Source organism: Scylla paramamosain, chromosome 14 (genome assembly GCF_035594125.1).
Source record: "Scylla paramamosain isolate STU-SP2022 chromosome 14, ASM3559412v1, whole genome shotgun sequence".
In the NCBI taxonomy this organism is placed as follows: domain Eukaryota; kingdom Metazoa; phylum Arthropoda; class Malacostraca; order Decapoda; family Portunidae; genus Scylla; species Scylla paramamosain.
Window position 1 is genome coordinate 1,604,970 of NC_087164.1, and position 12,531 is coordinate 1,617,500.

General features: G+C 49.6%; 1 protein-coding gene across 7 annotated transcripts in view; it reads left to right on the forward strand.

The window, feature by feature from the left end:
• The window catches only part of LOC135106739 (uncharacterized), a 34,698-nt gene that overhangs the window by 15,378 nt on the left and 6,789 nt on the right, over window positions 1-12,531 (forward strand). For 3 of the 7 annotated variants that reach the window (XM_064016003.1, XM_064016002.1, XM_064016004.1), the window contains one exon: window positions 11,697-11,862. The exons of 1 other annotated variant lie outside the window; for it this stretch is intronic. In XM_064016003.1, coding sequence (XP_063872073.1) covers window positions 11,697-11,862 — 166 coding nt within the window. Of the gene's footprint in view, window positions 1-11,117; window positions 11,199-11,682; window positions 11,863-12,531 lie in introns of those variants that run through there. 3 more of the 7 variants (XR_010271446.1, XR_010271447.1, XM_064016006.1) reach the window with 3 other exon arrangements.

The following is a 12,531-nucleotide window of genomic DNA, read 5'->3' on the forward strand; positions in this document are numbered from 1 at the left end:
TTATTTTTTTGTTTGATTATTGAGTAAACTGCTAGCATTATCTTAAAGCATATTACAAATATAAAAACTATTGATTTGGACAATGAAAAAAAAAATAAAAAAATCACACCGTACTATATATTGACATATATAGTATGACACAACCTACTCAGTAACATCGTAATATATGGCTCGTTTTTTTTTTTTTTTTTTTGTGGGAATTTTAGCATCCCTCTCACGAAACGAGCGACAAGGCAAAGTAAGCGAGAGCCAAAATAAACATCTCTCAGTCAATCCTTGACTGACGGGAGAGGAGTACAGGAAACTTTTTCACTAGTTTTGTAACGATGCCATTGTGTTGTCCCTCAGTATGCCACTCAATGTGGGGGCCACCAATTCCCACAAGAAGCTTTTTTGTTTTGGTTAGTTTTGGTTAGAGATACAGCATTACTATCGCCAGGACACTCGAGTTGCCAATTTTTTTTTTATTAAAATTGCCGTTTCTATAAACTAGGAAGGAGATCTATGTAATTTGGACTTTTGACTGTCACAGACATGTTGCCTTTATGTTTACTGTCGTCTAGATTAAGACGTTTCCAATCAAGAGTGTATTCATATAGAAATCTTAAGATGACCAAATAAATCTAAATGCCGATTCACTAGAAAATCAACTTATATACATTTGTTCATGAAAAGAGTGATTTTACTTGTGTTACTACTTAGAAGGGATTACGTAGAAAAATATATAAGCCCATTGCATCTTCATGTAAATAGAATAACACGGTAGGTATATCTGATATTGCTTGTATGTGAGAGAAGAGTTAGTAGTGACTGTGTGGTTGTTAGCTAGTTGTGTGAACGAGTGAATGAGCGAGACTTGTGTGAGGCATGAATACGTGTATGAGTGAACGAGCTAGGCTTCAGTCATAAGTGTTAAGTTGAAGTGCGCGGCCTGGCGCCGAGAGATCACCTACCTCCAGCCTTCTGTTCACACCTTCTGTGAATAAACACCTGCACTGTTACCTGCGTTTCCTGTGCCCCTGCTGGTCAAGAGTCGAACATGGCGCAGTGAGTAGGATCAGGACAAGGCTGCAGTGGGTACGGCGCAGAATGGAGAAGCAGTTGGAGGCGCTGGCTGCCCTGCTAGCGCGACAGTCGGAGCAGAGTCAGGCTCGCGAGGAGCGTTTAACCCAGCTGCTGGAGAGAGTGGGGACACAAGCTCCCAGTCGCACCACGGCGAGCAATGAAGGCGAAACCACAGCCCGCAGCACGTCTACCCAGGGCGCGAGGTTCCCGACGTCCGCCACCATCATTCCTCACTTAACGGCGTCAGCATCTTTACGTGAGTTCGACACGTGGCGCCATAAGTTTGAAGGATACGTAACCCTCGCCAGGATAGACTGTCTCTCCCTGGCTGAGCAGAGGGCGGCACTCGCTGCTGTCCTAGACGACGAGTGGACCCGTACACTTCGCTACGGGATAAGCTTACCGAGAGACGCGGAGTTAAGAACCATCCTCGATGCAATGTGTGAGTACCTGCGAAGCCAGCGCAACATCATCATGGATAGAAGAGACTTCTACTCCCGCGTGCAAGAAACGCAAGAAGGTTTTGACGACTTTTTATGTGCTGTAAAGGAAATCGCCAATTTCTGTGACTTTTGCGACCAGTGCATAAACCATCAGCTGCGTGACAGAATTGTCGTTGGGACACGAGACGAAGTGGCTCTGAAACGCATGCTGGAAAACAAGAAACTCACCCTTGAAAACGCCATAGATATTTGCAGAGCATCAGAGAGCGCTAACCAGTGTAGTGCAGTACTAAGGGGCGGCTCTCACTCTTCGAGCCATGGTGTGAACGCTGTCTCGAACTACAGGAAGGGCAGTTTCGGGGGCTCAAGCCCCACGGGCTGTTATCGTTGTGGCAAAAATTGTCGCAGTGACAAAAGGGGATGCCAGGCAATAGATAAAGTGTGTCGTAACTGCGGGAAAAGAGGGCATTTTGCGAGTGTATGTCAGCAGACAGTGAGGAAACGACGAGGAGCTTCGAGGAGTTCCTCAACTGTCTCTCCTCATCGCGGTGCAGGCCCGAGGCGGGGAGCCAGTGCCAGTGTATACCAGCTCTTATCAGGCGTATACACAAAGACGGTGACGGCACGACCTGCGCCCCAGGTGCTCATTACCGCCACACATCCCGCTGGAAGAGACAAGATTACGTGGACTCCTGACTCTGGGGCCGAAACGACCGTTATTGGCCTCGACACGGCAACACTCCTTGGAATCCCGCCCTCCAGCTTGGCGCCCGCTGATGGTGATGGACTTTATGCTGCCGGTAATCACCCCCTCACCTGTGTAGGAACTTTCTCGTCGCACTTGCAACTGGGCGACAGGGAAGCTGAGACTGTTGTGAGCGTGGTGAAGGAGGTGAAGGGGGCGCTGCTTAGCTGGTACGATTCCATCGCTCTCGGAATCCTCCCCGAAGATTTTCCGGCTCAAATCCGACCGCTACGCAGGGAAGAACAGCACACCGGCAACAGCTCCATCAAGTACCCGACCGCCTCGCAGCCACCTCTATCTACGCCCACAGAAGTGATCAGCTGGCCTCATTCCTACGACCCAACGCCACAGCAGCGTGCGGGGCACGCTGCTGCTGTGATCAAGGCCTTTCCCAGCGTCTTCGAAGCAAAGGAAGGTTTACGTGCAATGGCTGGTGGATCCATGGCCATCGAGTTGACAGACGACGCTCGACCCTTCGCCGTAACAGCATCTCGTACAATCCCTTACAATTGGCGTGAAGAAATTAAGAGCCAGTTGGAAGAGCTGCTTAACAAGGGAATCATCGAGAGTGTGGACTACCCTACGGCATGGTGCCACCCCATCGTGCCTGTCCCAAAAAAGACATCTGGTGTAAGGCTGTGTGTTGACCTGACACGACTCAACCGTTACGTGAAGAGGCCCGTGTATCCAGTGCGCTCACCTCATGACGCCATCGCCTCGATCGGGACCGGAGCAGTTTGGTTCACCACTCTTGATGCCAAGATGGGGTATTTTCAAGTCCCCATTAGAGAAGAAGACCAGGATTTAACCTGCTTCATAACACCTTGGGGTCGGTACAAGTTTCGGCGAGCGGTTATGGGTCTCGTCTCGTCTGGAGACGAGTATAACCGTCGAGGAGACCAAGCTCTCGGCGACATACCTAACACCATCAAGATCGTGGACGACATCCTGGCCTATGACTCCACCTACAGTGCGCACTTAGCCCATGTCATTCAGATTGTGCGGCGGTGTGACCAGCACGGCATCACTCTCAACCCACAGAAGTTTACATTCGCGGAAAGAGTGGTAGATTACTGTGGTTACTCTGTTTCTGGACAAGGCTCCACGACAGACTCAAAGAAAGTTAAGGCAATCTCTGACTTCCCACGACCACAGCACATCACCGACTTACGATCATTCATGGGTCTTACAAACCAGCTTGGAAGCTTTTCTCCTGCTGTGGCTGCAGCTGCACAACCCCTCAGAGATCTCTTACGCCCGAAGAACAGTTGGTGCTGGTCTCCTAACCATGAAGAGGCGTTTGAGAAGGTGAAACAGTGTCTCGTCAGCCCACCTGTCTTGGCATACTTCGACCCATCATTACCAACGATGCTACAGACTGACGCCTCAAGGATGCACGGATTTGGATTCGTTCTCCTGCAGAAGCACAGTGACCAGTGGAAGATGGTGCAATGCGGGTCAAGATTTGTTACAGACACAGAGAGCCGCTATGCAGTAATAGAGTTGGAAATGGCTGCAATCGTCTGGGCAGTCAGGAAATGTGGCACCTACCTGAAAGGACTCCCTCACTTCGATCTAGTGCTCGACCACCGCCCGCTGATACCTCTCCTCAATAGCAAGTTGTTGGGAGAAATAGAGAACCTGCGGCTGCAGCGCATGAGGGAGAAGCTTGCTCAGTATTCTTTCACAGCAAGCTGGCAAAAGGGATCGACACACTGTGTGCCCGACGCCCTCTCACGTGCTCCAGTACAGGACCCAGTGGAGGAAGAGGATGCTGCTACTTCTGGTGACCTCGACCCTCTCCACTCAGCGGTCATCTCAGCGTTATCTGCCACCAATGAGGACGGCGTCCGCTTAGCACCACTCCAGGATCAGACTGTGGAAATGGTACGTGCCGCAGCAGCAAGAGACGGGGAGTACTGCTTGCTCAAGAACGTCATCATCGAGGGCTTCCCTGATCATTGCCACGACCTCGATCACCGCTTGCGTACGTACTGGCCGGTGCGCAGTCTGCTGGCCGTAGACGACGACCTGGTGGTTTACGGGCCGAGGCTTCTTATTCCTCACAGCCTCCGCCGAGAAACACTAGAGCGACTCCATGACAGTCATCAGGGGATGGAGCGCACCAAGCGACGGGCCCGACAAACGGTGTACTGGCCTGGTATGGACAGAGACGTTGAGAACGTCGTTTCTGGATGCTCACTATGCCGTCCACTCCTACCAAGCCAAGCCAACGAACCTCTCTGGCAGGACACGGACACACCCAGCAGGGTGTTTGAGTCAGTTTCTGCAGACTACTTCCACGCAGCAGGCCGTACATACCTCGTGTATGTAGATCGCTTGTCTGGGTGGCCTCACGTGTCTGCATGCTCACGTCCAGCATCGGCTGATCAGCTCGTTCGTGTCCTTCGGGGTGTGTTCGCCGACACGGGCGTGCCTGTTCTCCTGAGGACTGACGGTGGACCGCAGTTCACTTCTTCATCGGTACGGCGCTTCCTGGCTCGATGGGGGGTGGAGCATCGTGTATCTTCACCTCATTATCCACGCTCCAATGGTCACGCCGAGGCAGCGGTCAAGTCCGTGAAGAAGCTGATCCTCACGACCACACAGCAGGGACACCTGGACGAGGATGCGTTCGCTCGCGGGTTGCTGGAACTGCGCAACACTCCGAGGGCGGAAGGGCGATCACCAGCACAAGTCCTCTTCGGTCATCCTATGAGGTCCTGTGTCCCGGCTCATCATCGCTCATACGCTCAGCAGTGGCAGCGCGCTGCTGATGAGTGCGACGCCAAGGCAGAGCGACTGAGGAAGAAAGCGAAACTTCGCCACGACGCGTCCGCCCGTACTCTTCCTCTCCTGCACCTCGGTGGCCACGTCGACGTTCAAGATCACACGACAGGCCTCTGGGATCGCCTGGGTGTCATCGTGGCTGTTGGGCGAAGGAGAGACTACCTCATCAAGATGGGCAGCGGTCGCGTGATGTGGCGTAATAGAAGACACCTACGCCCACACAGACCTCTTGCTCCCCTTCCTGTCGAGCAGCACACCGCTCATGGCGGTGCAGCGCTTCAGCATCAGGGTCACGAGGAACACCACCATCCCGGCAGCCCGGAGCATCAGGGTAACGGGGTACACCGTGGCCGAGAGCAACCAGAGCGTCGAAGCAGCCGACAGCGTAGGGAGCCGAGACGACTGCAGGTGCGGTGGCACCGTAGCACCTACGATTAGTCGTACGTGTTCATTGTACGCTGTGTTTGTTTTGTGTATATGTACCGTGTTTTCTGTACTTCAATCATTGTAACTTTGTTTCATGTGTTACGGTAGCCATAACAAAGATAAGGAATCTTCCTTATGTCTCGGGGGAGGTGTGTGGTTGTTAGCTAGTTGTGTGAACGAGTGAATGAGCGAGACTTGTGTGAGGCATGAATACGTGTATGAGTGAACGAGCTAGGCTTCAGTCATAAGTGTTAAGTTGAAGTGCGCGGCCTGGCGCCGAGAGATCACCTACCTCCAGCCTTCTGTTCACACCTTCTGTGAATAAACACCTGCACTGTTACCTGCGTTTCCTGTGCCCCTGCTGGTCAAGAGTCGAACAGTGACAACCAGTAGTTCTGAAAACTCCCCATTCCCTTCCACCTCATAGCTCTTTTCTTTCTCTTTTTCCTTGTTTTTTTGGCTGGTCTTAATGAGTCCTTCATTCCCCTTCTTGCCATGGATATGATACTAGCTCTTATTACAGCTTCTGCTGCCAATAATAATAATAATAATAATAATAATAAAAATAATAAAAAATAATTACAGTAACCAGATAATTGGTGCTTTAAGCTATGGAACAACTTAAAAAGGACTTCCCCCAACAGCTGGGTTGGTTCTAATTTTTGCTATAAATGACGCTGTTTTCAATATGTGGAGATTTATCTGCATTCTGATCACATTATCATGTTCACAGGAGTTTTTCCTATTTAATGTAATATATATGTAAGCATTCAGTGAGTAACCGTTGAAAATGGCGAGCTTAAGTAAAACAAGTTATTTTTTTTTTTTTTTACATTCTTCACAGTTCAACTTGTTGTAATACCATTTTCTTTCTCTGTTTGGTCGTCAAGTTTTTACAATACATCTTGACTCACTAGATCACTGCTAAGTCTGATGGTGTCAACCAAAACAGACTATCCAATATATAAAGTGAGTTGTGGCATTTAATTCGCGCATTTTGCGCGCTCGAACTTCAGCTGTAGTAATGAGACGTTAGTTGCGCAAGTTGCAAGGCAAAAACCTTCCCTCACATGTGGATAAGTTGAAATATGCAAAATACGGCAAAATGGTATGTCTGACTAAGAAATGTCATAAAATAAGGAAGATGCAGTGTTAAACGTTACCTATAAGGAGATGTTTCTGAGACTGAAGTTACAATTTTTATATGTGATGCACACCAAAAGATGCTCCTGGCCAAATCATCGTTGTATCTTCAAGGGGTCAAGTGGAGCGGTGGGATGTAGAGATTTGTGGTAACAAAATCAGAACCCCTCACAGCGGGAGCAAGGCCGAAAGCCTCACTCCTGCTGGGTGAATAACAGTTACAACAATAACAACGACAACAACAACAACAACAAGAACAACAACAATAATAATCACAGCTTGGTCACTAGAAAGGACATAACACCTTGGTGTTAATGGGAGCCAGCCCATTGATGAACCAGTACTTCCTACCAAATGACCACGAAGTGTCCGTGTGTGTGTGTGTTTGTGTGTGTGTGTGTGTGTGTGTGTGTGTGTGTGTGTGTGTGTGTGTGTGTGTGTAGAGAGAGAGAGAGAGAGAGAGAGAGAGAGAGAGAGAGAGAGAGAGAGAGAGAGAGAGAGAGAGACCTGAGACTTAACACCTTTGTACCATCAAATTAGTTTGTCTTTTTCTATTTTTCATGTAGTTTTTATACCACAGAATGCTGGCAGGGGACCGACGATATCGATGTGCACTGTGTTGAAGCGCTGGATGGGTTTCAGGATGGTTTGCAGAGGCGTTTTGGTGTGGTGGTGCACCTTGCTGGCCTGATAGATGAGGCATGCCCATGTCCACTGCTGAATGTCCTGGCGCATTGCAGGCCACGCTGCACATTTCTCTATAATGTGCTGCGGGCCTTTTTACATCCAAGTGGGCCAGTAAGTGGAAGTGACAGAACAAAGTCTGTCGGTAGCATGGTGAGATGTACGGGCATATCTGCCCGCATGACACGTCACACCAAAGCTTGTGTGGCAACCTGGGGACTTGTTGCTGCTTGAGCTTCAAAGCAATGGGACCGTGGAGTAGCTGCTGGAGTTTGGGATCCGCTTGTTGTGCTGCTGCTACTACCCTGTAGTCGAGGGGGCACTGCCAGTGGAAGGACAGCTACTACCCCGTGTAAAAGGGTATCCGCCATGATGTTATTCTCACCCCGTATGAGGCGGATGTCCGTGGTGTACTTAGAAATGTACGTCAGCTGCTGCAACACTCGAGGTATGAAATTGTTGCCACATTGGGTCATGGCGTATATCAGAGGCTTGTGGTCCATGAGGATGTGGAACTGCCTGGCTTCCAGAAGGTGGCGGAAGTTGTGGATGGCTGCATATATGACCAGTAGCTCCCTGTCAGAGATGCTGTACTTCCATTGCGCATGTTTGATGCACTTACTGAAGAAGGCGATAGGTGTGGGCACACCATTCATCTGCTGTTGGAGCACGGCACCCACAGCTTCGGATGAAGAGTTTGTAGTGAGGATCGTGGGTGCGTTTGTAGTGGAGGCCATTCCTGACGGGATGGACATAAGAAACGTAACCAGAGAGTGGAGGAGCCTGTCTTTCACCAAGCAAAGGGCCCACAAAGGCTTCCTGTATGAAGATGATGGTAGGGTTGTGCCTGTACACATATGCCTTCAGAGCTGTAAGTCTCGCCAAGTCCCTTATACTGCAGGCATTCCAAGAAATGACGTGAAGTCCATGGCACTAGTGAAGTCTCCCCTTCGTTTTGCAAGAGCCTATGTTGGAGGAGGCAGCAGGAAGTTCACTTATGCGCTGTGTCCCATGTGGGAGAGAGAAGGGTGTTGATGATTCCTTGTCCAGTTTGTCCAAGCGGGAAGAGAGCCCCAAACTTGGCATTGATTGAGGAGACCGTGGCAATCATTGCCTTTTGGCCCTCAACAAGAGTATTGAGGACTGTGTCCATAGAGTCTTGTTTGGTGACAAATTTGACCAGGCGAGTTTCGAGTGCATCATAGCGCTCCGAGACATTAAGGTAGCGACAGTCTCACGAAGTTTGAGAACCAGGGGTGACTGATGTAGCAGAGGCAGCAGGTGCAGGAACCGTAGAGATAGGCGGTGGAGGAGGAGGCGGGGCTGGCTGCGTCACAGGGCCACCTGGCACATCCATACCACACATTAACACCCTGTTTGCCACACCGAGGACACTTCCAGTGGATGCCAGTAGATGTAGGAGGGTTGGGTGGTTGCACGGTCCCTGTGGCAGAGGCAGAGTCAAGAGGGGGTGGCGGAGGGGAGCGGTGAGGGCATGTGTGGGAGTCATGGTTACCAGCACACCACACACATTTCTCTGCAGCACTGCAATAGCGTGATATGTGACCAACGCCCCAACATCGGTAACAACATGGTTCATCCCTAATCCTGCGTATTTCACAATCAGGAAGACATGGAAGAAAACTGAAGGAGATGGTGGCAGGAGGCGGGGCATCCAGACTCCAGGCCACTACGATATGATTGATGGGGACACCATTTTGTTGAAAACGGCGGGCAGAATGAACACCAGAGAGCTCCAAGGCAAGGGACAGATCCACACCGGTAGGATACCGAGTGACCAAATAGCTCAGGTATTTTCTTTGCCTCATGGGGGAGTCTTCTATACGCAGGGTGAGAGAAACTCATTCTCAGTCACGTGCTCTACAGTGTCCTGGCGGCAGCATGTGATGTAGACAAACTGAGAGGTTACAGCTGCCATCTTCACCTCAGCGAGTTCCCTTTCAAGTTGATATGTTTTGTTGACCTCATCAAGCCAACGAAGCTTCGTCTCTACAGATGGAAGTCCAGTGAAGGCAAGCTTAATGCATTCAGTACGATGAGCAAAAGCTGGAAGTGTAGGTGAGGGGGCAGGGACAAGGCCTCAAGCAGGCAGTGTTGAGGGGTTCTCGGATGAAGTGCTGGCTTGTCCATGTTTAGGTGTCTTGGCAGCTGGAACGAGTGGCTCACTACCACTGTCAGACGTGTCATCCATAGATCGCTTGGTAGAGGAGGTGGCACGACGAGTGGGGCGAGGACCAGCAGATAAAGATGTAGCTTCCGTGGCAGGCAACAAGGGCAAGGGTGGCCAATGCTCATTTTCATCCTCCTCATCACTGACAGCTAGATCCATCTCCAAATTAATGGGGGAGGCGGGTCCGGTGTGTTCCATAACGCTGAGTACAGGCGGTGACGTCAGTACTCGGCAGGCAGGTAGGGATGACGTCCCATTGACGTCACAGGCACCTCAGTGCGCATGCGCAGTAGCCGCCACACCGCTGAGAGAGGGGCTCCGTCACGGCGTTCATGATTTTCAAGTCTACTGGGACTAAGTCAGGACACTACAAAATCTCATAGCAGCAGAAACAGTTCACTGGGTCTTACTGTAGGTACAGTGTCAGTGCCGACTAGTTCAGGTAGCTAGAGCCTCCAGTAGATCAGAAAATTACGGAAGGGTACAGAAGCAGCACGTCGTCCATAGGTCGGCGGCAGTGTCCCCCGAGATGAAATGTTAAGCAGGCTGGAGGTGGGAGATGACTGGGGTGTGGTTTGGACACGGAATGGCATGGATGGTGGTGCCAGAGGATTTGTAGATGAGCAGACGGCTTCTGGGATCCACAAGCAAGCTGTGGGTGCTCAGGAAGTCCACACCCAGGATGGTGAACATCAGTGACAGTGAAGGGTTGTATGAAGCAGGCGTGCAGCGCCAGTGTCAAGTGAAGAGTTGAGTGCCATATGTAGCGATGAGGGTGCTGTTGGCCACCAGGAGGTCGTGAGTGGAGGAATCCTGTGTGTCCTGTGGGGCAAGGACACTATGCTGACCACAGTACCTGCGTCAAGGAGGAAGTGGATGCCCAAAGTCCGATCAGCCACCCAGAGCAATGCTCATGGTATAACAGCGGGAGAGATGAGAGGTGTGATGTTTACTATCCCCTGTGCAAGAAGTTTCCCTGCCATGCATAGGGTGGTTGACACTGATGCACATGCACATCAAAAAGGTGGTGATAGAAACCCCACTTCACTGGGCCTACTTGCGTGGGGCCAGACATTATCCATGGAGAAGCGATTTTCAAACCTTTCTAGGTGCAACAGTATCGTTTCTAACACTCCACTAACTCGATCTGAGGGACCAGGAGTGGGAGGGCATTGAAGGTGGGTGAGGCTTTGCTCAATCTTCTCAAGGTGAGTTATGAAGCCGGTGGGTATGGTAGGGAGCACATTCGCTTCACGGGCACTCAGCACTGAATGATATTGAGGGGAAGATGCACAGGGGCACTGGGATGCGAAGGCGCAGCAGCTTGTAGATACACTTTGTAGAGGGGGTCAACCCTCTGCACATACTCTTGGAGTGTCAGGCTGGGAGGCAAGGCAGCAAGGTGATGGCACAGTCCAACAGGCATCAACTGGAGGTGGCAATGCTGAAGAAGATCCTCTGGGATTGGCAGCATGGAGGGGGGTATTCAGTGACTACATATGAGCCATGAGGGCATAGGGGCGGTGGCTGTCCAGCTAAATTGAGTCCAGATGCTGCAGGTACGTCAGCTGCATTCTCTCAAAAACCTGCAGGAGTTTTTCCTTGACCTCTGGGTACTTATTCTCATCAGGAGGAGATTGCAGCAGCCTAACGACCTGGGCAGCAGTATTGGTGGGGATGGGGGCAACGAAAAGCTGCAGTCATTGTGTTGGTAAGTCCAGCATGTGCCCAGGTGGCCTCTATGTGTGGGAACTAGTCGACAACGTCGTAGGTAAAGGGAGCAAACGTGAGGTGGGCTTACTCTATTATGTGTCACTCCGGGGCCACCAGTGTAGTCTCAGGCTGGAGTGTGAGTGTGCATATAAGGAAGTGTGAGATGTATATATGTAGGAAGATTCCTTGAGTGGTTTATTGTGCAGCACGTACAGCAGAGATGCAGGTAGCTGGAGTGTGTGTGAGCAGATACATGTGTTTCCCTGTCTATAAGTGGACTACTGGTGTTTCCTTGTGACCTGTGTGTGTGCAGGTGACTGGAGCAGGGGTCAGGTCACTGGATTAGTGGTGGCCACAGCAGGCAGGAAAGTAATTTCTGCTGGTATAGGGCTAAGTAATGTGTGTGTGTGTGTGTGTGTGTGTGTGTGTGTGTGTGTGTGTGTGTGTGTGTGTGTGTAATAGAGGCAATAAAATTAGGATAGGTATGTTCTTACAGTCATACATGTCCCGCTGGAAGCAATAGAACCACAAGTGCTCACTCAGCCATTGCCTGATGCTGGTTCACATCGCTCAGGTGGAGTGGTTCTTACTTTGTCTGGAGTGAAAGGAAGCCAGGTAGAGAAGGCATGGCGCATAGCGGCGGCTCTTCAAAACAGGAGAGGGTGAGTTTTTGACACACACACACATACACACACACATCTGTAAATGATGATGTTTCTCCAGAAATATTAAAATATTCTTCCTTGGTATCTATTCCACTGACATACATAATAAACCTTTCATTAAAAATTGGTAATTTTCCTGATTTATTAAAAAGAGCTAAAGTAATTCCAATATTCAAGTCTGGAGATAGACCTGACAAATAATTACAGGCCCATTTGCATTCTTCCCGTTTTTATTAAAGTCTTTGAAAAGTAATTTCTGTTTGCTTAGTTAATTATATTGAGCAAAATTCTCTCATAAATTTCACCATAGTTTTAGAGCCCACCGTTCAATGGAAGCTGCAATTTTACAATTTGTCAGCGATGTCTATTCAGGTTTTAGAAAAAAATAAATAATTGTATGCAGTAGATGTGCTTACTGATCTGAGTAAAGCCTTTGACACGTTAGACCATAAATATTGTTGTCTAAAATGTATCAAACAGGGATTACAGGTATACCATTAAAATTATTTAAAAGTTGCCTTACTCATAAACAACAAAGGGTTTATTGTAATGAAAAATGTTCATCATTCAAACCTGTATCCACAGGCGTTCCACAAGGACCCACATTAAGCCCATTATTCTTTCTAATATATATAAATGATAACATTAATGCCAGCAAGAAGTTAA